General features: G+C 39.3%; 2 protein-coding genes across 9 annotated transcripts in view; one reads left to right on the plus strand and one right to left on the minus strand.

The window, feature by feature from the left end:
• LOC102237661 (nuclear receptor coactivator 3-like) overlaps positions 1-1,004 on the minus strand; it is a 47,056-nt gene extending 46,052 nt beyond the window's left edge. For both annotated transcript variants that reach the window (XM_023325083.1, XM_023325082.1), the window contains exon 1: positions 927-1,004. The gene's annotated coding sequence lies outside the window, so the exon portion shown is untranslated. The remainder of the gene's footprint in view (positions 1-926) is intronic.
• Positions 1,005-3,032: 2,028 nt separating this feature from the next.
• LOC102232803 (protein kinase C-binding protein 1-like) lies at positions 3,033-26,452 on the plus strand. Of its 7 annotated transcripts, none has more exons than XM_023325240.1 (21): positions 3,033-3,111; positions 12,289-12,362; positions 12,633-12,778; positions 14,649-14,870; positions 15,988-16,101; positions 16,419-16,484; positions 16,705-16,797; positions 16,959-17,046; positions 17,956-18,011; positions 18,119-18,196; positions 18,288-18,403; positions 19,353-19,846; positions 20,957-21,058; positions 21,251-21,406; positions 21,504-22,031; positions 22,872-23,390; positions 23,465-23,658; positions 24,448-24,528; positions 24,683-24,761; positions 24,872-25,111; positions 25,754-26,452. In XM_023325240.1, the coding sequence occupies exons 2-21, from the start codon at positions 12,338-12,340 to the stop codon at positions 25,927-25,929; spliced, it is 3,573 nt and encodes a 1,190-aa protein (XP_023181008.1). In that variant the 5' UTR covers positions 3,033-3,111; positions 12,289-12,337; the 3' UTR covers positions 25,930-26,452. The 7 variants fall into 7 exon arrangements, with proteins under 7 accessions (XP_023181008.1, XP_023181006.1, XP_023181010.1 ...); XM_023325238.1 differs by lacking the exon at positions 3,033-3,111 and adding an exon at positions 6,375-6,481; XM_023325242.1 differs by lacking the exon at positions 3,033-3,111 and adding an exon at positions 6,375-6,481 and having other exon boundaries at positions 14,727-14,870.
• Positions 26,453-26,462: the final 10 nt, after the last annotated feature.

The raw sequence follows: 26,462 nt of genomic DNA on the forward strand, positions 1-26,462 counted from the left end.
TATTTACGTCACAATGTCAAACTTTTTAGTTCAACACCGTGCTTGATTCACATGAGTATGTTTAAAAAAATGACTTAATAGCTCTTTCCAAGTCAAGCTGAATGTTTAATTTTACAACTTACATCAATGAACACTTACTGCTCAATGGCAAGATTTAAAAGAAAGAACAAAAACAACAAAAGATGAAATGTTGTCATTCTTTAAATTAATATTCTGTTTTGGGTCTCAGCCTTCCAGGCGTTTTAATAAAACATAAAACATTAGAATCTCACATTTGAAAGTGCTGTAACCTGATCTTGGTATGGCTTTAAAGACTCACAGCCCCTGTGGAGGGAGACAGATGATTCCTCCAGCAGCAGACGAACTACAACTGGTCCCTCTCGAAGCGGACCGACTTCCCGAAGCTATCCGGCTACGTTGCGTTCAATGAATGGGGTCAACTCAACTGTAGAGTTTCAAAGAATGCAAATACGTAACAAACAACGGCCCGTAAGCACTGAAAAGCAGACTTTCCTGCCGGGTTGAGGAGGAAGACTACTGCACCCCAGCGAATCAAAGTCAATGTCTCGTAAAACTTTGTGGCTAGCGGAATATGGAAACGGCTATAAACGCGAAAACCAATAGAAATAACAAACTATCAACTGAAGTTCGAGGTTTATTACTGTCACATTCACGGCGCCGGCCGTCTCAATGTTATTATTACACGACTAAAATCCCACAACAAATTTACAGTGTTAAGGTGGCTCGTTTTAACACGGTAGCTTAAAAACCACAGCCTGCTCGGAAGCGAAGCAGCACCAACTGCTTCTGCAACAACAACAAAAAGACATCACGCTCAGGCAACCTAGTGCCGGTTGTTCAACACTTGTTTGTGACCGAATCACAAACCACTTAGCAGGGGTAAAAAAAAAAAAAAAAAAACTTACCGGCTTCGACGCTTTCATTGACTGCACCAGCTTCTTTAAAGCCTCTACAAACTCTCCGCCATCTTCGGCAATACCGTGTTTGTTTAAATGGGAAACACTCCCAGAGCGGAGGGAGCCAGCTTGTAGCAGAACGAAATGCCCTCTGGGTAATGTAGTTGTGTTCCATTTTGAACTGAATCAAAAATGTTTGGCACTTTCTGAAAATGAACTACACGCACACTAGTACCCTTAGGTAACATGACCAGTAGTCACTGATATTATTTGGGGAGAGAGAGACTTCAAATTTTATTTTTAGACGCAGAAGCACTTATTTTAATTGCTTTTCTACATAGCATTGCATTGTCTTGGGCTACACTTTTTTGTAAGACAATTGATTTATTTAAAAATTCTTTCTTTAAAACTCTTGTTTTTAAATATTTATAAGCACTCTGGTGTGCATTTGAAATTTATTGTGGTGGTAACACAAGTATTGCGTAGCAACAGTATTCACACGCCTTTAATTGTGTTACAGACTGCATCTAATTCGGCTACTGCGATATGGCACCCAAAAGTAACCTGCATAAATTAATGAAGATACATTCTGAGTTGCTGCAGGAACAGGACAATGAACATTTCATCTATTTTGTGGAAATGTTTTAAGCATCTCTGTTTTTATCATATTCATACGTAATGACTTTTCACGCTGAGATAACCAAGACACTATGTTGCTTTGTTCTTCTTATTCAATTTAATGATAACAAACAAATTCAACTTGATAACAGATCTACAAAACCGTCACTGTGAGTTTTACCTGATGTCATCAAACAGAACACTCCATGTACCTCCTCACAGAATTTTACTTTGGCGGATACCCAAAAGGTTGCAAATACACTATCACATAAAATGAAGACGCTTTTTGCGTCTTCATTTAAAACAAACATCAAGCTATACGGTTTGCCACATCATCGTTGTGTAGGCTCACATTATATAAGCAACTTTCTCAGTGGCGATCTGTCAAGCAGGCCAGTTTGCAACTGGTGTGAAAGGAGTGAAGGCCAAGGTTGGCCTGAGAGCAACAGGACAAGTGTGAGGTTAAAGGGCGTCGGGGACTAGAGGGTTGAATAGATGAATGTTCTTTACTTGCTCTTTGCTGCGAGGAGAAAATGCTATCTGCCGCCTCACTATGAAAACAGAAGTGAGGTGTGCTAAATTGCGAATATACAATGATGAAACGTGCTAATCGCCACCAAAATGGAAGTAAAACAAAATATTAAAATAAACATTTGTTCGGTTTTGTCACGGTTGTCCACAAAAGGACTTATGATTCATAAGTTCATATAGTAACCAAATAGAAAAGACTGAACTTTTTGTTTGCATGTTGTAGGTTTGTCTGGGAAGAGAGAGTCAGGCACATTCCTAGAGTCCCATGGAGTGTGTTTGTGTCCCTTCCCCCACTAAACATGCTAACCTACACCCCCCCTGTACCCCTTCAGTAAGTGTGAGACACTTTATCCCATTCTCCCTCCCTACTTGCCCTCTCTCCACTTTAAAAGGACAGGAGATAACAGTTTGAAAGGACAGGAGATAGCCCCATAATCATTAATGTATTCAGACTGGTTTACCTGCAAACAGCCAACAACAAGGCTTTCTTTGCACTAACCAATCAGCCCCCACCCCTCTTCTCAGACTTTATGCTGTGAACCTCAAAAGCGTTTTAAATCTGCCTTTAATTCAAATTCATTACATTTTTAGATTCAATTATTCACATTTTTTTTGTTTCCTCTACATGTAGAATGCGTCGTTGTGTGTCAGACGTACAAAACATACCATTAGGTAAACAAAAACAGCAGACTAATTAGTCATATTAATATAATTCCGCACAAAATGATTAATTTTGAAATGATTAGTGTGATTGGCCGTACACATTTCTGGTTTGAGGGTATACAGACTTCAAGACGAAGCAAGCAAGAACAAAAGAGGGGGAAGGGAGGGGTTATAGTAAAACGAAATCTGATCAACTTTACCCTCACATGAAGATTATCCGCACTTTAACTAAACTTAGAGTGTCGCGTCCTCTTGGCTGAGCTCTCGTCAGAGTAAGAGACTGAAGCTTGGGCGCCATCTTGGGGAATGCTGGGCTCATCACCAGTCGGACTACAATTGGAGATTCGTTTTGAGCTTACTGGTACAAACTGGACACCAAACGGTACTGTGGGAAACGATGAGTGTGCTACAAGTGTAATTTTGTCTGTGGGGTGTAACTGTAGTGGGAATATGTTCTCAGTTTTTCTCGTCAAAATGTAGACAAAGCATTTTCGGGAGGTTGTTTGTCGTTTCTCGGGAGGCTCATGTTGCTCTTCTCCTGACTGGCATAACGGAAAATTCCTCTTCGGAAATGTACTCTAATTAGAGAAATGTTAACGTTAACATGTAAATGTTAACTTGAACTGTTCAAGTCAACTTGAAGAGGGTAATATATATTCACTCTTCTTTCAATTGTGGGTTTTAAACGCGTTGGTTTGTAGAGGAAGAAGGTCCCCACAAAACAAATGCACACACACACACACACACATACAGTATATATACATATGCTCTATGTACGCACCGTAACAACTTTTCAAATGTAAAAACGTATTAACAAAAATCTTCCGAGCTAAACACATATTTTAAAAACTACTCAACATCCAACTAAAAAAAATAACTATTAACATTCTGTTTTCTTATGTTAAAAGGATAGATCATATTAACATTAAGATCTATCTTAATTTTACATGGCATGAATTTAGACATATGTTGGTAATTTTACTTTGGGATTATGGTCCATTATTGACAAAACGACACAATGCAGCTGCTTCAGATCAGCTACCTAGCTGGCTGGATGAATATTCTTTACACAACTCTCCTTTTTCGCCACTTGCAAAGGTGTTCAGTGGGACTCTTTTGGTTGCTCTAGGGGCTATTGAGGAACAGTGAACTGACTGTGATGTTGAACAAATGCGTTTGAGATGATTTGAGCTTTTTGACGGATTATGGAAGTAACCATCAGACCAAGGGTACACTGTGGTCATAAAGGGATGGAGGTGGTCAGTAACAATCTTCAGATTGGCTGTGGAGTTCGAGGAAAGATCAGTCAGAATTAAGGGCCTTAATTTAATTTAGGAAACTTTAAAAGTCACCTGAATCCATTTTCTCTTGCCATTGTGATGCTCAGTTTGAACTTCACTAAGTCATCACTATCTTTAGATCCCTAAAAGCGTTGAGATTCTGCCTACTGATTGGCCAAGTCGCAGTTTTTTTTTGGTTGTTGTTTTTTTTAAAAGATTTTATTGGCTCTAGTGACCTTTATTTGACAGTGAATTGACAGGAAAGAGGGTAATGAGAGAAGGGGGAAGACATGTGGCAAAGGTCGCCAGGCCGGGAATCGAACCTGCGACAGCCGTGTCAAGGACTAAGGGTTATATGTGGGTTGTGCTTAACCCCTGCGCCACCACAGCACACCCCAAGTTGCAGGTTTTCAATTGAAGACATTTAACTTAACTAATAAAATAGTCATTGACTGAAAGCATAAGTTCTAAAATTAAGTGGTTAACAAATTTACTGCTCCATAATAATGCATCTTGTATCAAACTCACTAAAGCAACTAAAAATAGATTCCACATTCTGTGACTGCATTTTGAATTAATTTGTACATGTATAAACACTGCTTGATTTTCATCATATTTAAGATAGTACTAGATAACAAAACAGGATTGTCTTGTGTCTTTCCAGTTTTAATTGTGGTTGAACACAAGAGGTCAGTAATGTCTTTCCTCCTGTTGAAGATATGAGTCACCCATTTACTTTGCAAGGAATAACCTACAGCAAATCATTTTTGACCTGCAGTAAAACTACATCTGATGCACAATGTAAAATTTGGAGATTGCAAATTAGTCCAAAAATAAAGTTTTGGTTTAAGAATTGGGATGATACATGAAATAAGTATTTGGACACACAGAAATTTATTGAATACTTTGTGGAAAATACTTTTTTGCTGTAATGAGAACTTCAAGATACCTCTTGCACTATTGTTTTGCTTGGAAATTCATAGTTGTTTACTGGTTACATTTCTCAATTCATCCTCCCTTCAATGATATGAAGTTTGTCAGTATCACTGCTGTAAAACAACCCATATCATGGTGTTTCCATTTGCAAGCTTGTCTTTTGGTATGGTGTTTGGAGGGACCAGGTCATAGTGTCTGTGATCTGTATTCCCAGGAGCTTAATGCTGCTGACCTGCTCCACTGAGGCATCATTTATTAGGAGAGGGGTGTGACTTGGCGATTTTTTTTTTTCCTGAAGTCAACAATAATTTCTTTTGCTTTGTTGAGGATGAGATTGTTTGGATCCATCAGTCAGACTCTCTGTAGGCCGGTTCATTGTTGTCCCTGATGAGACCCACCGCTGTCGTACTGTCCGCATACTTAACGATGTGATTGGTACTGAACATGGCCTGGCAGTCCTGGGTCATCAGGGAGAAGAGCAGTGGGCTCAGTACACAGTCCTTTGGGGAGCCAGTGCTGAGGGAGATTTCCCTTGACATATTTTTACCAACAAGTCTCTGAGGGTTATCCTTTGACAAATTTTGTGCCCTTTACTAACAACAACCAATAGAAGATCAGTTTTTGCAGTGTAGATCATGTTTGCTTAACATGTAAAGGGTCTGTGGTTTGAAACTATACAAAGTTTTTTCATGTGCCTTCAATGCAGGCAATTTTGAAATGACCGCTCCTTCAAGCCTTCAACTACTCTGTTGTGTACGGTTGTTTGTCCTCTGTGTCTCTTAGCTTTCCTGTGATGTACTAGAGATCTGTTCAGGGTTTACTTTACCACTCACCTAATGAACAGTGTAGATAGGCACCAGTCCCCCTGTAACCATAGGCAATGGAAGTTAGAGTAGTAGGTAAAGGGAAATTTCAATTCTTGTCATTGGTTTAGGAATCTTTCCTAAATCGATGAGGTCAGATTTTATTATCTGAGGTTAATCACACACCGTAAATTTCTGTCTTTGTTTTAATTTTTAAACACTGGTCTGTCAATGTACAATTCAACAAGTGCCTGATCGTTATTGTTACCGTGGTGGTTAGTTTAGTTTTCAGGAGGAAACCTGTGGGTCATAACCTTTCAAATAAAATACAGGCTTGTTCCCAACATAACAGCTAACTTCTCTTCCCAATTGCACCAAAGATTGACTTTGTAGTAAGTCTATGAAAAAGAATAGCGTTGTCTTTTAAATTGTTCTGTATGCATATGGTGGCTTATCAGAGAGTTTTGGGCCTAGGCTGTCTTGCTGTGTCTCAACTCACTTGTGCTGAACAAAAGACAAGCAGCCCGGAAATGCACCAGCCAATCAGCAGCTGTGTTGCATTTGCTCTGAGTGCGCGGCCAGTCTCGGCATGGCTTTTATCAGAACAGTGAAGTCAGACAGCTTGGAGAGTCGTGGCTGTGCTCTAAGCTGAGTGAGGGCTGACAGGGCTGTCCTCCATGTTTTAATAAGTACTGACATATCACACAGAATTTTTAGCCATGCAGCCACAGAGGTAAGCCCTACTTTCATTCTCTCACATATATTGATTTGCTAAAAGAGCACCAGTTGGATATGTGCCTGCCTGGTGTTATAAGTTTGCTTGACAGATAGGTTGAGGGGGTAAAATTTTATTGGAACCCCCAAGCATATGAGTGCCGCCTGGAGTGAGGACATAGTGAGTTCAGTAATGCAGCTGATACTGATGCTAAAAGCCTGTTTTCCAGTAATTTTGAAGAGAATACGGTATCACAGCTGTGTCTGGCCTTGGCTGTCAAAATGACCTACCCTCTGAGTGAATCAGGCAGGATGGAAGAGACAGGCAGCAATGCAGAGGGGTGTTCCCAAAGGAATTAACAGATGGGGAAACTGACAGCACAGCAAGTTTAATTTAGGCCTTATACTAGAATGAGACCAAGACAGCAGGGTAGTTAATTGTTTGCCAGACTAACATAGCCTTGAAGAACAGACTTCAATTGGCTTATTTTTCTGTAATTCACCTGATACCTTGTTGATTTCAAATCATGCCCATTTTTACTGGCAAACTGAAATAAAACATAATTTTCAATGGTCCGATTTAGTAATCTCTCTGTTAGTTAAGAAACCAATCATCTGTACTAGATGGTAGGAATTGGTGGAGCATATTGACCTACACTACCCCTAAAACCCCCACCCTCCAGCGTTATTCTTGACTGCTGAATGTCAGCCATTTTAAAAGGCTTCCCCTTTCTGTCCCTCTGCTCGAAACACACTGGTGATTTGTATGTAAGAGAGAAGAAAAGAAGGTGGGAAGGACTTCCTCTGGAAGCTTTTCACACAAAGATTTCACTTGGAGAGGCTTGAGAATCTGTGTGGAATTTGACCTATGATATCCAAATACATTTTCCAATAAACTTGTTTTTATAGTTTATTAGACATGGTAAGTGGGAATTGTTATACATTAAGGCAATGTTTAAGTATTGTCATTTACTGCGATTATTTTGAATATAACTGAGGAAACTGTGGTGTGGCAACTTTAACAAAATGCTGCTTAAGCTTGGGTTAGTGTTTAGTGTTACGTTGCCCAGGAATGTGTTTAATCCCCTCATTCCAGGACTGGTGTGGCTAACCCTTCAGTATAAAAGCACACACAGCCTATTTGGTTTGATATCTGTGTACCATCTAAAGTCCTTTCTAAAAATGGATTCATTTTATGTAATTATATATAAGAATGATATGTTTTTAACACTAATATTCCAATATTTATTCTCAACTTCTTGGTAAAAAAAAAAAATTATGATATAGCCGCTATACCCTATTCGTCACAAAAAATTTCAAATGTAGGGTCACTCTTGAAAATGTACATATATTGATTAAATAAGTAGCATGGATATGTTGGAGAAAAAGGAGTCTTAAAACTGACAAATGGAGCTTTACACCAATGGTATCAAAGAAAGAAACTGCCCTTCAAACCTCAGATTCATGTACTGGCCAGTGTGGTCCAGTTAAGGGAGTCCAAGGAGTTTTGGTTTGTGGATTTGGAAAATACTTTTTTTTTCCTGGGGATTGTTGGGAGTATGGGGTGCCAGAGATGATTTTATGTGTTGTCCGGTCTTTTAATAATCAAAGAAAGAGCTGTGTTTAGACAGCTAGGATTGTCAGTGAAACCCTTGCCACGGTGGTCCGGTTTGGGAATCTCGAGGTTGCAACTCCTCTATTTGTGGATGATAGGGCTCTTCTGTTGGCATTTTTAGTGTATAGAAGGCTTTGCAAGTGGCAAATCAAAATGCATAATGGCCAAAAGGTCAAGATTTTGGCCATTATGTCTGACATCCTGCGGTAACTTATAGTAAAGCCACCTGTCTTCCACATGAAAAGTAGTCTGTTCAGTTGGGGCAAAAATCAGGTTCGTCTTACGTACTTTCTGGCAAGGAAAGCCCTGGAATCCCAAGGAATGTGCCTGGGAGAGGGATTTATGGGTTCCATACCCGAACCTGTTCCAACTGAAGTCTGAACTCGGATAAGTGGAAAACATCGACTGGATGGACATAGTGGGCAGATACTCTCTTCATTGAGTTTAGAGAAGGGATTAGACTTTCAACACATTATAGATTCTCTATCTTGACAAAACATTGCAGATTGGATTATATTGATCATTTTTGTGTATTCTAATACAGAAGCCAAGAGTGGATGCTTTCTGCATATTCCTTTTCCTGGAGATTTTCTCAAGATTGTGAGTTAATTTCCCAGTGGGTTCTCAAGATACATTTCCCATTTTTCAAGCATACTTTTTCCCCGATGGTTTCCTCGAGATAACGATTTAATCTTCTATATTATACGTATTCTTTTTTTCCCCAGTGGTTTTTTGAGATAACGAGATGATTGGTGTGTGTGTGTGTGTTAAACCTGATTCCACCACTTAAATGCATGCCGTTGTGCCAGGCATTTGGAGGATAATATCAGGTTTTCTCAAGATTGTCTCGTTATCTTGAGAAAATCATTGGGAAGAAGTGTGTGCAGAAAAATGTCTTCTCTAGGTTTCCGTATTCTAATTTAGTGTAATTTTAATGCAATAAAATGCAAAACAAAAGAGGCTCTATTTGTTATCAAAGTCCAATTTCCAGTCAGGTATTGAGTAGATATGACTTTACAGAATAAAGGAGAGGTATTATTTAGAGATTACCGTTATGCATTCCTACTGTCTCAGCTGTCTGGCCCTGTGACATTTCCAGGCCATTTTTTTGGCCCAGAGTTACATGTCCACATGCTGAGGCACATAATAAACCGCATGTGGTCCTTTACAGACAATTTGCATGGTGCTGTGTGTGTGCAGTGGTGATAGAGAGAGACAGAGGGAGAGAGAGAGAAAGAGAGAGACTGTTTCTTCAAAATGGATGCCACACACATACACTGATTGAGAGTGCCGTGAGGGGGAGATCTGATCCTCTTTCTCTGTCAAAGCTCTTAGTGGTAAAGCTAACACGTCTGTTCTAAGACTGGTACCCTGTGGACCTCTATATGATGGTTTCAAGGGGAAATTTTGTAGCCGTAGTACGGATCAGTCCTCTCTGCATTGCAGCAGTGTGGTTGAGGAAAGCAGGGAGCAGAGAGCCCGTGTTGCACACCGAGCCCCGGCACCCAATCAGGTACCTCCGTCTGCTACCCGAGCCAATCGGTGGCTCGCAGCCGAGGTTAAAGATTGACAATTGCAGGAGAGAACAGCAGGGAGAGAAGGCCTTCTGGGAAACCTGGACCCATCTTTTTCTCCCACCCCATCATTCCCTGGCGTTCTCAGTTATTGATAAAGATAAAAGAGCAGGCCGAAGATTCTGCGAGTGAGGGAGGAGAGAAGGTATGCTGATCCTTTCCTTCACTTGAGGCATGATTGTTGTGGAAGAGGTGGGTGTGGACAGGGATGTATCAATAAGTTGGCTGCATTAGATTCTCTGATATTTGAAATGTTGTGTCAGACTGTGCAGCTCTGTGTCTTCTGTTGCGTGTTGTTTCTATTTTCCGTGGCCTTCTGAGGGTGTTGTTGTGAAGTGCATAGAACTGTCCAGACAGGTTAGACACGGAGGTCAGCAGAGGCACTTCCTTGCACTGTCTCACGTCCGCTGTCTCTGATTTTTCTTCGTCAGCTTGAAGAGGCAGAGGAGGTCAGAGAGGGTCTGTACCAAAATGTAGTTCTTTTGTTTTGACTGGAAGAAAGAAATGCGCTAGATGTGTTTTATGGCTGTGGATAATAACAAAAATAATTAAATCCAAAAGCGTCTGAACAGCTTGAACATTGCAGTTCACTCAGAATATCCTTAGTGGTATAAACAATAGGCTTCAAATCAGGTTGAGGCATGTTTGAGTGAAAATAGGGGGGAAAAAACTTGTTGGGCAAATCTTTGATAAAGATGGTTGAGAGCATGTTTGGGCTTGCATTTTGAGGATTTTCACAAGTACAATGTGTTTTTATTAATTAAAAAAATATATATTTTGGTAGATGTTGGACAGGTCAGATTCGACTGGAATATTTTCTCTATGCTTAATCATAAATACCTGGAAGTGCCGCTGTGTAATTGCACCATAACAAACTGCTTCTCAACCATTTCCTCATTTTTATTGAACTCAGCATTTGTAAATTGCTGAAGTTGTTGTATTTAATTTCCATATCATCTCAATTATTTTTTCATCACAATGCATCTTGAGAAGCAAGACATACAGTATATTCGATAACTAGAGATAGAGATAAGAGATAAATCTTTATTGTCATTGTCACAAGAACAACGAAATTCAAAAGGTGCCATCAGTCAGTGCACATGCCCAAAAACAAAAAATAACTGTCTCACAATTCACACACAATGCAAGAATCAACAACAACTGGCAAACCCCCCCCAAAAAAACAACAACAAAAAAACGCAATACTTCCTCTCAGTCTTTATGCAGTATCATGTTAAATCGGTTTGCTTTGGGACAATTGAAATTTTCCATCAGATATTTTTGTCATCGGCTAACATTGCTGTTTTATTGGGTTTTTTTTTTTTACAATCTGTATCCTTGTATCCCTTTTTTTTCTTCACTGCTTTCTAAAAATATATTTCAGTTTAAAATTTTTTTAATGTTTTAAGATATATCTCGATATTAGACATACGTTATGAAATTTAAGTATGATGAATTTTGTAAGCATAGATCCTGATTTTCTATGTTATAATTTTCTTAAAATGTCTTAAAAGTATACTGTTGGGTCTAAATGACCTAAACACAGACACAAAGAAGAGACAAGAGTCAGAATTTAGTTTTACCTGCAGGGAGAACACAGCTGAAACCCAGTTACAGATTTCTGCCTATGCTCTGAAGCTTCAACTGAGTCTTACCCTGCTTTTATTAGAATTAGGAACACCCTAGTTACATGACAGTGTGCAGCCCTGAAGGGAGGGGGAGCAGAAAACAGCTGCACACTCACATGAACACAACTCATTCATACAATCTTCAAAAGTATATTTCATAAGATAAGACTATAGGTTTACAGTTCCTCTGGGCAATCAACGCCGGAATGTCTCGTTCATGGTATTCTCCTTTTTCACTCCTCAGCAGGCCGCTTCCAGAGTTTCTGCAAACACTTGAAAACACTCAAAGCACTTCAAAACACTCAAAGCACATCATTAAAATGTAAATTCAAAGGTGAATAAAATGGATTATTTTATAAAATAAAGGTAAAGCAAATAAATGATAATTAACTATAAAATTCTTCCAACATATACAAAAATGTAGCTGTCAGTTAATTTGCTATCATAAATGCAACGACTAACATTATTATGATGATGTGACAACTGTATTTTGTTAATTAAATCACCAAAAAATGTCAATGTACAGATTCTTATGTTTTTATGAGCAAAAAGAAAATTAACTGTAAACTTTCTTAAATGTCTTAAATATGTGTTTTTGAAGTTCATAGTGCCAAATATTTACACTTAAGTCCATTACTGTAAAGATTTGTAGGACGTTGTGTCTCAATTCATCTGCTGAATTGATGCTTTTGACAAAGTAGAAACTTGTTAGACTGGCTGACACAAAACTAAAAACTCATAGTTTTTTTTAGAAGCCCAGTCAATCTCAATGCTCAGGTGGGCAAAATTAGCTTGGCTAAGGAATCTGCAAATCTATACTATATTATGATTTTTATCTACACATCGTTTGTATGCTGAACATTATTTAGTTGTAATCCAGTCATACGTTTTGATTAATGTACTGTCTTCTTTACAGCACAGTGTACTACTTTCATAAAAATAAGTAAAAGAATAGGACACAGAAGGGATAAAACACAAGCATATACTGAAGGTTATCTTTGTGTGTCAGTGTTATAAAGGAGGAGGGGAAAACGGAAAACTACACTGAAGCAGAAGAAATGGAGATCTCCACAAGATCCAAAGGTAAGTACAGCGAATTGGCCAAATGTAGCTGAAAGATGTGGCATTCTCAGAAAACATGATTTAAAAACTAAAAGAAACCTTTAAGTTGCCCAGATACAGAAGCAGTTTTTGATGTGAAGTGCTTTTGGGTTTTTTTGCATTTTCCTTAAACATATATTCTTTTTGATTTTCTTGTGTACTTTCCAACTTAACATGAACTGTGGACTGTTTGTCCACAGTTTGAGAACACACTGACTTAGCCTGATCCAGTCTAAACTCTTCTTGTTTCAGATGCAGGATCAACAGAGAGGCTGGCCCAGAAGAGGAAAATCCCTAGTCCTTCAAACTCATCCAGTGGCCACTCCCCTGCTGAAAGCTCACCCTGCCCAGTGAAAAAGAAGAAAAAACCCGGAGCTGGTAGCAGCACCAAGGACCAGGTATCATCTCACTCTGCCAAATGGGAATTAAAAAACAAACAAAATGTAGAAGCTGGGTCTTGAGTCTGTGTGCAGAAAAACGATTTAGTTCATCTTAGTTGTATATTCATTTCATTTTCCACGGTTTAATTAATCTAAATTACGCAACAATGGGACTTTATCAGTGCGCTGGCGTAGAGAACATCTATATATACACGAGCAGCTTTAAAAAAAGCTCAAAACTGGACGTTCTGTCAACAGTCACGTCTGTTTGTTTTTGCTTGGCTCACTGAGCGTCAATGCCGTACAGACAGAACATGCAGCTCCACATCCTGAAGGTTTTACACAAGCAAAATCTGCAAGATGCATGAGCAAGTGCAAGTCAGTATTGTTAGAAACTAACAAAAATTGAAAATAATAAAAGGGGGAGGGGACATATGATTTAAGTTAGTGGAATGTATTTACCATAAAAAAAATACAGTTTTTTTTCTCTGTTTGTAAATGACAATAAAAGTCACATTTTTGGGATGCCTTGTTTCTTCTTACAATATCAATAAACCCACCAATTCTTAGGTTATTGCTTTTAAGCTTTTAGGAGATGTTGACATTTTATACTTGTCTCAATTATTCCTTCTCAACAACCTATGTGAACAATATATGTGACATCATTTAAGAAGAATCAGAATAAATGAACAATGTTATTGATCTTTTGTTGCCCAAAGTGTTTGGTAAGCTGTCTGTGGCACATTTACCAGTGGATTCCATCAGGCATTACAAATAAAATTGTTTCTTGATATGTTACTGTGCACATGTCAAAAGTATCGTATTTAAAATTGTTTAAAATGGGAGACGTTTAACATAATGCTTTGTCCCCTGTTTTGATCCGAGAGTTAAAATCAATTTCTTGCTGACACCTGTTAATATTAAAGTGAAACAAATTAATTCCATATTTTTTCTTAAAAACCCAACGGCTTTGCAGTTGAGTAAATGAGTCACTTTTCATGAGTATCACATGCTCTGCATGAGAATTGTGACGCAGTTACATTCAATGCATTCTGATTTCTCTTGACGGCAAAGAATATTTTGGCTTTACTACAGTGTCTGGATGGCAGCCTCGATACACTGCTCCAGCACAGGTTAACTGGATATAATATGTCAGATAAAACACGCATGTACATTATCATTTGTTCTTACAGAGACATCTGACTTAACACATGCAGCTCCAATTTTCAATAAATGGCTATATGGGTCCTTGCTAATTGTGTTTTAATGAGTAGTTTGCTGAAATGCTAGGCTACCACTAGCAGGGTAACTCTTTGTTTTTATATGACTTTTTGATCATTTGGATTTAATGTATTTTAGGTTAATTGTGCACAGCCTAACCTTAGGGAAGAAACTGTTCCCCTTGTCAGTTTTTTAGATTGCGTATCAGTGTTTTGAGTTTAACCTTTGCCTTGAGTGCGACTGTCGTTTCATAGTCTTAGGGGAAACACGCTGTCTACCATATGTATTGCTGTATTTGGAAATGTTTTTTTTTTTTTAGCTTACACACACAGCTGGAGCATACACACACATACCTGCTGAGTATCACATAGGCTTAAAGATTTTGGGTGACATCCCTTAGAGAAGGAGTAGCATTGAGAATAAGAGCTATCGATCAGTTCCTCATCTCCAGTTCCTCTTGGCTCATCTTTAAGGTGAACTAAGTTGAAGCTTCAGCACTTCAACGATGACAGATTCTCTGTACTGTGACATTTTGCTTATAGTTGATTGAGAATTAGTTCAGTAGATATACTTTATGCTGATGCACTGCATGCCTCCTTGGCTTCTTTAATTGTCACCCTGATTTTGACCTTTCCCCAACTTTGTCTTTCTTTTGCCTGCGTTCCAGTCTGAGCTAAGACACGGTCCCTTTTACTATGCCAAGCAGCCATCACTCACCACAGACCCTGTTGATGTTGTACCGCAGGACGGCAGGAACGACTTTTACTGCTGGCTGTGCCACCGCGAGGGCCAGGTGCTCTGCTGTGAGCTCTGCCCCAGGGTGTACCACGCCAAGTGTCTCAAACTGCCAGCTGAGCCCGAGGGCGACTGGTTCTGTCCAGAATGTGAGGTACTGAACCCGGGATCTGAACAGCTTCTTAATGTTGTAAACAGCTTGTTGAAATCTGCTACATGACTTTAGATGCAGCCATCCAAAAGTACTCGTACCTCTTGGAATGTTTTTTTTTTCCCATTTTGGCACATTACAACCACAAACTTTCAAATAGTACATTGAGCTTTTATGTTTTAGACCAACACAAGAGGACAATCCCCTTAAAAACTCTTACACTATGAAAAAACATTTCTACAAAAAAAATCTCAAAATGTGGTATGCATGCATCCTCAACCCCTTTACGCTGATGCATTTAAATTAGTTGTGCACCAATTGCAGTTTTCTGGCCGACCAAGAATTTTTATAGTTTCAATTGTCGATTCCAATTTTGATTGATACCGATTTATTTATTTATTTGAAAAAGTTGCTATCTCTGCCCTGCTCCACTCAAGTACCAGCTAAGATAGGATCCTTTCAATCACACATACCAGTTGATTTGCACCTGACTCACCCTGTTGTCACAACAAGTGACAAGATGGAGCTGGAACATGTGAAACAAAAGCTAAAAATGGAAAAAGATACTCTGCTTACTTAATGGTGGTCTAAAAACAAAAGCAGTAAAATCGTAGCTAAAATAATATGTCTGGTCTACTTCAAGCTATAAATAAAGTTAATTAGTTGGGTTGGATCGGGCTCACATTATGGCCCCGGGTTGGGTCTAGTTGGATTTTTTTAGGCCCGATGGAGCTAAATAACAAAACCTGTTAGACTAAAAGAAATAAGAGTTGAGTCACAATTTTCATATTTATTTTTGTGTAAATATTGACAAACATCCATCATTTCCCATGTGCTACTTTGTCATGGTCCATCACATAAAATACAAATACACTGAGGTGAGTAGTTGTAATCTGACAAAATGAGGAAAATATGCAAGAGGTTGAGTTTATTGTTTCACCACATTTTTGTTGTAAATTGCAACCTCCTCCCCTCCCCCCCCCAAAAAACAGTAAAAAACAAAATTACAGCAAGAGAGGTTATTGACAACACAAATAGCAAAAACTTCAGAGCGTCTGTGTGCTGCATCTCGTAAAAAGCCACGAATGAAATGTTGATTTCTTTTTCTGTCGCCCTTCAGAAAATAACTGTTGCTGAGTGTATAGAGACGCAGAGCAAGGCCATGATGATGCTCACTACAGACCAACTTTCTTATCTACTTAAGTTTGCTTTGCAGAAGATGAAGCAACCAGGTGTAAGTATTTTTTCTAACAGGAGCCATTCCTTCTTAATAGGATTGTCTTTACGTTTACCTGAATTTAGGCACGCATTCTTTCGCTTACACAACCAAGCGACGGTCTGCGCCTTTCGGTAGTGCCAAATCTGCAACTTTACTGTTCACCTTTCAACCCGGTTTTTCACGCAACTATGAAAAAGTTTGCATGATGAACTTTGCTGTAACAGAACTAACAGTCACGTGAAGTGTTTTCTAATGGGCCTGTCATGGCTTGAAAGGCGGTGAACATGCTAGCTGGTGGTGAGGATACAGCTGCCCCTCTCATTCTCTTTCAGGATCATCCGCGCTTGTCATCTCGCTCCCCACATGCAGCTTCCTCGCAGAGAAAGACTTTTAATTGGGTAATCAATCACATCACTAACAAGACCCCATCATGATTTGTTACTTCACTGCTTCTTTCTCTTGTTTTTTTTTGTTTTGTTTTGTGTGTGAAGAGCTTCTTTTAGAGCTTAGACCAGTATGTGGGTAGCATGTTAGGGGAGAAAATACTTGTGAATCCTCAGTATTTGTTTACCTTCACTCTTTTCTTTGTTTTGTTTTCTTCTTTACTCAATTTTGCAGACTGAACCTTTCCAAAAACCAGTGTCTCTTGAACAGCATCCGGATTACGCAGAGTATATATTTCATCCGATGGATCTTTGCACACTTGAGAAGGTATATTTGAGTTACTAACATGTTTGTGTTGCAATTTGACCACAGCCTCTTCATTAAGAGATCCGTGACTTGCTGGTTTTTTTACTTTAGAATCGTATCATTGATCATCAAACTATTGCTGTTCAGACAGTTTTTTTTGTGTCTTTTTTTATGTGCCACAGAATATCAAAAAGAAAATGTACGGCTGCACGGAGGCCTTTCTGGCAGATGTTAAATGGATTTTGCACAATTGCATTATCTACAATGGAGGTATGTTGCTGATTTTATTATTAACATGAACACAATTTATGGATATTTATAACAGGTTGTAAGGAATGCAATGAACTTACAACCTGTATGAATAATTTTTAGGAAGTAAAAAAAGGTATTCAGAACTCTTATGGAAAAAAAAGCATTCATACGACTTCACACTTTGTCCTATTAAGACCACAGATTTTCACTGGATGTTTATGCAGCAGGCTAACGCGAAGTGGAACGCTATAGGGAAGCGGAAGGAAAATGGCACGTTTTAAAAATTTATTTTTCAAAGAAAAATCCAAAAAAGTGTGCATGCATTTATGTTAATATTTCGTTAGTTTAATGCCTCTAAATAAATTCTGTCTTTACCAGTCACTTAATTAAGAAATAGGGTGGAGCAGCAGGTTATAAAACAATATGAACAACTCGGTGCTGAACTGAGCATTAATCAGCAAAGCAGCCATCCATGATAACACCAGGGGGAGCTGTAGAGGTCCACAGCTCAGGCGGGAGAATCTGTCGGCACCACACAATCTGGCTATTCTAATCTGGCTGTGATTAGAAAGCCATTGTTCAAAGAAAACCAAAAACAGCAATAGTCTAAAGCTTTGCTTCAGAAATCCAATGAAGAATCTGTGGCCAGACCTGAAAAGTATTCACAAATGCTTTTTGTTCGGTTTATTATTCACATATCTGACTGTGCTTGAGCTATTTTACACACAAGAAACTGCAAAAATGTCAGCCTCTGTGTGTGCAAAGTTCTACTGCAAAGTAGAAGTAACTAAATATAGATATACATGAAAATCAACCCAATGATCTTATTGTATTTGTAGCTACAATGTGCATTCTGGTTAGATTAGAATAGTACTGTACCTGTAATACACTTAAAGTGTTCACAAATAATTCGTGTTATTCTTTCAGGCAATCACAAGCTCACAGCTACAGCTAAAGTGATAGTAAAAATCTGTGAACACGAGGTAAGCATGAAGTTTGGGTTACATATCTTTCTGTACAAACGGTGCTTCGCTCAAAGCATGAAACTTATTCCCGTGTCTTTTATTTTTGTTTGCCTTGTTTTTTGCAGATGTATGAGATTGAAGTGTGTCCTGAGTGTTACCTGTCCGCCTGCCAAAAGAGAGAAAACTGGTTCTGTGAGCCATGCGTAAGCTAGCTGACTTTCCTGATGTTTCGTGACGCCATCCTGTTGTTCATCGGCAGCTCTGTAGTCCCAGTCTGTTACTGTCTGTCTGCAGAGCCACCCGCACCCTCTCGTATGGGCCAAATTGAAAGGATTTCCGTTCTGGCCTGCTAAAGCGTTACGGGACAAAGACGGACAGGTGGACGCTCGCTTCTTTGGCCAACATGACAGGTATTGGTTGTTGTCGCTTCATTTACATTAGGGCTGCCCTAATCCAATACTGATATTGAAAATTGGTCCGATATCAGCCAAAAAATTTTATATTGTATTATACCGACCCACATCTAAAATTTTGGACAGAAGCAAACTGTTATAAACACTCCTCTTGATCAAGTCTTTTCTGCGCCGATTCAATAGTAATATCTGTATCAGTCCCAATGTTGAAAAAAAATTCTAGATATCTAGATATGGGTAGTATACTTCTATAAAACTAGACTATAGAAGTATAGTCTAGTTCTATACTTTGTCCTCTGAGTCATTTCATGCTTTATTATTTATTTTGCATTATATGTAGAATTCATAATTGCACTTTTGAAACCATTTGAAAAAAGATTTGTTGCCGATTATTTTTTACATATTTGACCAACGTAGTCGACCTATTGTTTTTTTGGGGGGGGTTTTGTCAGTTTCAGTTTCTATATTATTTATTTCACATTTATCTGTTATACTAATAAATTGCAGCAAGTGAACAAATTAAAGTTGTGTTGTTTTTCTGTGTTTAATCAAGCTTGTGAAGTTGAGAGTGTATTTAAGTGAGCTGGACTGGTGCAGAGTTATCATATAAATTTGCAATTCAGTACATTTATGTCTGTGTTTAAAAAAAGAAAGCTTTTAAGTCAACTAAGCTGTTTGTCAGTATCGGATCAATATTGGTTGATACTGAACTTCAGATATTGATATCTGTATCGGAAATGAAAAAAAGTGGATCGGTGCATCCCTAAAAACAGTGTATGATTGGAGCGGATATCTTATTGGGTCAATATCAGTATTGACCAATACTCAAAGCTGCAATATCGTATCAGAAGTGAAAAAGTTGCACCGGGATTTACATGGACCTATAGCGTTATATTTACTTTTTTTTTCTTCCAATAGTGGATCAGTTCTGGAATTTATCTTGCAGGGCCTGGGTTCCTCTGAACAACTGCTACCTCATGTCCAAAGAGATTCCCTTTTCTGTGAAGAAGACCAAAAGCATTTTCAACAGTGCCATGCAAGAGATGGAGGTCTATGTGGAGAACATGAGAAAGAAGTTTGGCGTGTTTAACTATGCCCTCTTCAGGACGCCGTACACCCCTGACAATAGCTTCCAGCTGCTTCTCGACCCTTCAAATCCCTCGTCCACCGCCGTAAAACCCGAGAAACCGGAGAAGATAAAGCTGAGCATCGATATGTTGGCGTCGCCCAAGATCACCCTGACCAGGGCGGTGCTGTCAGGACTGGGAGGAAGCACAACGGGACAGCGGCATCCTCTCGGAGACGGGCAGCGGTCCCCCATGAGCACCAACTCCTCTGCACATGGTGGCTCCGATGGGGAGCAGGAAACGGCAGACAGGACGCAGACCAAATCTGCAAACAGCCAGTCCAGTGCAGGAGAAGAGTCCACTGACTGCACAGGTACCAACACAGCTGCATTTTGTGGTGTTGAATCATTTCTATCTCTATGTAGATTTGTACAAAACAAATGCATCTTCACTAATCTCCACAAAAAATAAGTCCCCAAATAAATGTTAAACAAAACTGCAGCTATGCATCTTTTTAATCTGACAGTTAGTTGGCTGACAATAAGAGCTGGCCTGTGTTGCCTGCACAAAATTAAGTTCTTTACCAGGGTCCCAGTTTATGATCACTTGGCTACAATTTGTTTTAGGAGACTAGACTAGACTTTACAACAAGTTATTTTTTGTTTTTGAAAAGTACCAGATGTTTAATTTTAGTCACTCTTCAGCTTAAACATGAATTATTGCCTTATGTTTTGTAACAGATCAATAGGAATTATAACACTTCCTACGTTAACAGTAGGTAAGGTAGGACGAGAGGTAGGACAAAATATGTCAAGAATCATCAACTTTTAGAATGCTTATTGTCACTTTCATTCACTATTCAATAATTGTTACACTTGTTTAGCACAAATGCTGCCTCATACCTTCTGATTTTTAGTCGGCCATGAGGTCTTTAGGGTGCTACAGCAGTGTGATTCACAGCAGGGCTGCTGGATGGTTCCTTCTGTCTTTTTCTTGTCAGAAACTTGTCCATTTCATGCTTGTTGTGCTAGCTGGAGATAAGAAAGATTAGATTTTTTTAAAAAGCATTAAAAATCTGCAATGAAAAAATTTATTTGATTGATTTTTTTTTTATTTTTTTGCTTTCTGAATCCCTCCTACTGCCAAACATGTCAAAGGAAAACAATTTAAAAAGCTGCCATAATCTGATTGCACAAGTGAGCAAACTTTAAAGCTGCTTCTTCAGTCTAACCTTTTTTAGTCTATATATAGTGTCACATCTTGACTTGGGACTATTTTCTCACTCTATCTTTCAAAAGGTCTTTAAGATCATTTGAGTGTAAAGACTTTAATTTTTTTTTAAATCAGTTGTAGATGTTCTTTTGCTAATTTGGATGTATGCGCCCAGTAGAGCTTTGCATATTTTTTTAGCTGAATTGTAGAGAATGTTTATCATACAAAAGGTATTCTTCCATACAATCTTTCCATTTTTTGGTTTTTACAGGAAATTCCCTAGACAGCTCGAAACCACCCCACTCTCAGACTCCTGACACATCCAAGCAGGAAAAGGCGCCACAGACCGGAAGTATTCTAAACCTTAATCTAGGTGAATCTTTTACGCATTTTTTGTTAAATGCGTAAATATTTAATATATCTTAAATATTTAAGATATATTTGATATCTTAAATATTAAGATATGACATTAATATTTAAACATGATGGCTAAAATATGGATACTTCATCCAAATCTCTCAGTTTTGGTTTATGCAGTTACGGCGATTGTTTTGTGTCTTTTCAGATCGAAGTAAAGCAGAAATGGATCTAAAGGAGCTCAGTGAGACGGTTCAGCAGAAACAGGGAGCCGCTCCGGCCCTCACCTCTCCAAAAAGACAGATCAAGAGCCGCTTCCAGCTAAACTTGGACAAGACAATTGAGAGCTGCAAGGCACAGTTGGGTTAGTATGGAAACCTGGACATTTGTCACATGGACTACTCTTAATTAAATATTATGGTTCCCTGGACTGGACAGTCGTCTCTGTCTTTGCTTTGTAGGTATTGATGAAATCTCGGTGGACGTTTATAAAGGTGTGGAGCACAGCGACTCTGAAGACTCTGACAAATCCGACTCCAGCGAGAGCGAGTACGCCACAGATGAAGAGTCAAAGTCTAAGCCTGGCCAAGACTCTGCCGCCAAAAGGGAGCCGCAGAAGGAGCCCACTAGGAGTAAAGCGAAAGAGCAACCTTCTGTAAGCCAGACGGAGAAAGACAAAGCCGACCCACTTGTGCCAAACACCATGGATGATTCCAGTGCGTCTGTGTCTGATGGCGAAACTGAACAGAAAACGAGCACCGGTTTGGGTAAAGAGAACCCAGATATGACTGAAGCAGCTCTAGAAGCCCCGGTGTCCAAGGAAAAGTGTCAGGTGAAACTAAAGGAGGCAAAGCAGACAGTTCCCACCGAGGACTCTGACTCAGAGAAGGAGCTGGTTATCGATCTTGGGGAAGAACAGCAGGGCAAGGAGAAAAAGAGAAGCAGAAAAGACAGCACTGTCAAAGAGTCAACTGTTGGGAAATCTGAAGGTGAGAAGGGGCTTCCCCTTTTTGGTCTACTGTGAAGTAATCATACAGTGCCAGTCAGATGGTCTTAACCATTTTGGACTTTTAATAAGACAATCTTTTTAAAACTCTAAAACAATTTGGCAATTCTTAAAGTTAAATTAAAATAATTGGTTTCCTGGTTTCCTCGTTAGTACAGTGGTGAGTATCCCCGCCTGTCACGCGGGAGACCGGGGTTCAATTCCCCAACGGGGAGTGAAGTTTGTTTCAGGTCCCTCTTGAAAATGAGATCTAGATCTCAACGGGGTTTACCTGATTAAATAAAGGAATATTATTATAAATCAAGGTTAGTATAGAGCCATTCCAGTAGCTTAATGTTAGCTTCCTTTATCAACTCTAAAACCAGCTCTGATGTGTGTCTGGAATAATTTTCTCACTGAGACTCAACTTTGTCCAAGCTTCAGCCATTCTGTTCATTTGAGGTGAAGTTAAAGGACATGGAGCTGGTCCTTATTCGTTAGTTTATCCCGTAACATATCAATGAAACTCATTTTGTCCATATGTGATACAGTCGTAAGCATTTTGTTATTAGATACTCAGTCTTCAGACATACCTGACATGTTGCGACCTTGTACTTCTGTCTTCATTAGAGGTGTCACCACCTTTGAGAACAACAGCCGTGACACCTCTAAAGAAAATTTAACAACGTCGAAACATGTCAGGTATGTCTGAAGAGACATTGAATAACTCGGTGTCTAATAACAAAAGAATCTTCAAAACCGTTATTTTATCCACCACTTTGGAGCAGGTGTATCTTTTTTTGGGGGGGGGGGGTTAAAATTTCCTTTTCGTTGTCGTACGTAGGAAAAGCTTTGACCACATCAGGGCTCCCGTCGTCAAACTCCACCGCCACTTCCACATCCTCCGGCGTTTCCACGCAGTCTCTGATGGCCCTTCCTGTCACTATGGTCACATTCACTACTTCCTCTCCCGCCACAGTCAGCCACTCGTCCGTCTCCAGCGCCGCCACAACGCCGTCATCTTCCTCATCGGTTTCAGCTGCACCAGCTTTGAAGAAACAGCGCCCTCTGCTGCCCAGAGAGACGGTGCCGGTGGTTCAGCGAGCCGTCGTGTGGAGTCCCGCTGCAAAGTTTCAGACGTCCTCCCAGAAGTGGCACATGCAGAAGGTGCAGCGGCAGCAGCAAACCCAGCAGCTCGTCGTAGCCCCACAAACGCAGGCATCCTCGCCCAGACACAGCCAGGCCCAGGTTCTGACCCAGACACAAGTAGCGGGAAATGGCTCTGCGGCGGTTCCTTCGTCGTCGTCCTCAGCGCAGCAGTCCTCACAAAGCTCTCGCTATCAGACGAGACAGGCTGCCAAGAGTGAGTCGCACAGTTTCCGTCTTGAGCTTCGTTCTGCTTGTCCATAATATTGATGCTTGTGTTCTTAATTTTAGCTGTTCAACAAAAAGACCCATCCATCAGCACGTCCACACCTGCTGGTACTCTGGTACCTAGCAGTCCAGCTTCTGTTACCATGGTAGCTCCTTCAGGTTTGGGCACACCTGCGTCATCGCTGGCTGGAACAGACCCGTATATTCCCACTGCCTCGGCAGATGTGGCTGCAGACATTGCAAAATATACAAATAAAGTTAGTATCTTTTTTTTTTCCTTAATTTTTGATTAACCTAATTCGCAAGACTTAAAGGGGACCTGTTATGCAAAGTTAGCATTTTCCACATTCTTGTTCTTCCATTTGGGTCTCAACAGCCCAAGCACTTAAAAAAAAAAAAACAACAGTTCTCTGGCAATAAGTTTATCTGAAAAACTAGCCATTTTAAAATCCTCCATTGCTTTGTTACCTCAGCCACTGACCTAGCAACCCAAGCTGAGCTCCAGCACATTTGGGCAGCTGGTTTAAGCGCTGTTCAACATCTCCTGGAAAAAGACAAATGTTTTGACTTACCATTCAGAAACCACTTGCTACATTTTTGTTGCTTGTGCAGGAGGCTCCACTTCTGCTTTTCAAAGATGTGCAGTTGGATAATTGCGCCTCTGTTTGCCGTCATTTTCCTTACTTGTGGGCGTGGCCAGCATTAGCTTATTTGGATTTAAAGTGACAAGATGCCCTAAAGGAGGAGTTCAAAATAGGCAGAACTGACCAGACTAAAATCACATTATCTAGATGATTTTGCGCAAAAAATTTAATGAGCACATTTTGTATAGCTCATATACCTATCCTAACTTGCTTAAAGGAACCAATATGGACCAGGTAATTGCTTCCTTCTAGAGGGGATATCTGATGTTAAATAAATGAAATGAAATAAGCTGTTTCAGTTCATTACAATATTAGTAGCCTTCCTGACAGTTAATTTGAAATCCAGAACATCAAACGCATGTTTTCCCACACATTTAATGAAATTATCTTTTTTTTTTTCAGATAATGGATGCAATTAAAGGCACAATGACTGAGATGTACAATGACCTCTCTAAAGGTTCTTCAGGGAACACAATAGGAGAGGTAAGTGTTTACTCTGGGCTGTGGAGAGACTAACTACATTTCAAGTGATAAAAATTTCGGAGTTGTAACCTGAAAAATATGAAAAATTTCAAGGTGGATGAACACTTTTCCTATAAAGAATTGTACATAATACCCCTTGATGTATTTCCTGCAGATAAAACGGCTGAGAATTGAAATAGAAAAACTACAATGGCTACATCAGCAGGAGTTGTCTGAAATGAAGCACAATCTCGGTGAGGTCCTCATTCATTTTCTCCTAGTTGCCTCAGTACGTTGTCTTAATTATCACAACGACGTTCCTTTTTTCCTTTTTGTTTGGTTCTTCTTTTGCTCTCCGATGCAGAGCTGACGATGGCAGAAATGAGACAGAGTCTGGAGCAGGAGAGGGAAAGGTTAATGGCCGAAGTGAAGAAGCAGATGGAGCTGGAGAAGCAGCAGGCTGTGGATGAGACCAAGAAAAAACAGTGGTGCGCAAACTGCAGGAAGGAGGCCATCTTCTACTGCTGCTGGAACACCAGCTACTGTGATTACCCATGTCAGCAAGCCCACTGGCCAGAACACATGAAGTCCTGCACTCAGTCAGGTAATGACATAGAGCCAGAATCAAGGCTAAGGATTATAACAACAAAAACAACAGCTACACTGCAGAACACAAAATCTTACCAAGTATTTTTGGGCTAGTTTCTAGTGGAAACATCTTATTACACTTGAAATAAGACAAACCTAACTTTTGGACGTAGTTTTTGGAGCGTACAGTTCAGATCAGAAGTTTACCTACATCCAACATAAGCACAAGTCTCTTTAGTGAATTGGGCTCTTTACGATTTACTGGAAACATTATGTTTTCTTAGTTGACCGATAATACCAAACAACTTCAATCATTTCACTTTTTCAGCCAACAATTGAATGCGGGAACGTGAGGGAACATGTATATAATAGATTCTTTGTATCTAATTTTGACCCTGTGTGAATTAGAGAAAATTCACAATAAATTCACATTTACCCATCCAGTTCTTGTTTTCAAAATTCACTGAAATTGTATGTTTTGTAATCACTCTACCATGTAAAATAGTGACATGAATAGATTGGTATTAGTGCAGAGTAAGTATGATTTGTGTCCATGATGAGTATATGTAAAACATCTGGTAATAACATTTATCCATTTTCCATAATAACTGTACATTCTTTACATTTATGACAATTTTTTTTACTTGTGTTCTTGTAGCAACCGCCCCACAGCAAGAACCTGAGGCTGAGCCAAAGGCAGAAGTGCCAAACAAAGGTGCAGGGCAGACAAGCAGTGGCCCTAATACCCACAGAGATGCCCCAGTGTCTGGCTCTTCAGACAAAGACTGTGACACAGAAAAAAGTACTGAAAATGTTGCTGTGACCTTGTCATAACCCAACATGAAAATGTAAAATTATGTATGTTTTACTACTATGTTGTGTCTGAGCTGTTTTATGTTGGATGCCTTTCCAAAATTAAGACTTAGTTTACCGTTATTTATGGACTTTTCAAAAACATGTTTGCTGCTCTATACATTAAGCTGTTAGTGTAAATGATCTAAGAGCATGCATTGGTCTCACAAAACAGAAATATGCATATAGCTCAATGGAAAGCCTTTATACAGTTATAAAATATAGCCTATGTTAATGAATCTTAATGAATCATAAGTGTAGATTGTACAGACTGGGTGGCAAAAAAATTCAATTGTTTTTGTAATCTTTGTTATTCAGCTCTTATTTGATGTGTTATTCTAAACGTCAATGAGTATGCTAGGGTATTTTCAGTTACTGTATGATGATCAAACGGGTTTTTTTTTATTCTGCATTTAAATACAATTTCTATTCATACCTTAAGTTCCAAAGAAATATATCATGCTAATCGCTAGCTTGTTGAAATAAAAAAGCACAATATTCTGCATCAGCCCAGT

Source organism: Xiphophorus maculatus, chromosome 20, assembly GCF_002775205.1.
Source record: "Xiphophorus maculatus strain JP 163 A chromosome 20, X_maculatus-5.0-male, whole genome shotgun sequence".
Classification (NCBI taxonomy): Eukaryota; Metazoa; Chordata; class Actinopteri; order Cyprinodontiformes; family Poeciliidae; genus Xiphophorus; species Xiphophorus maculatus.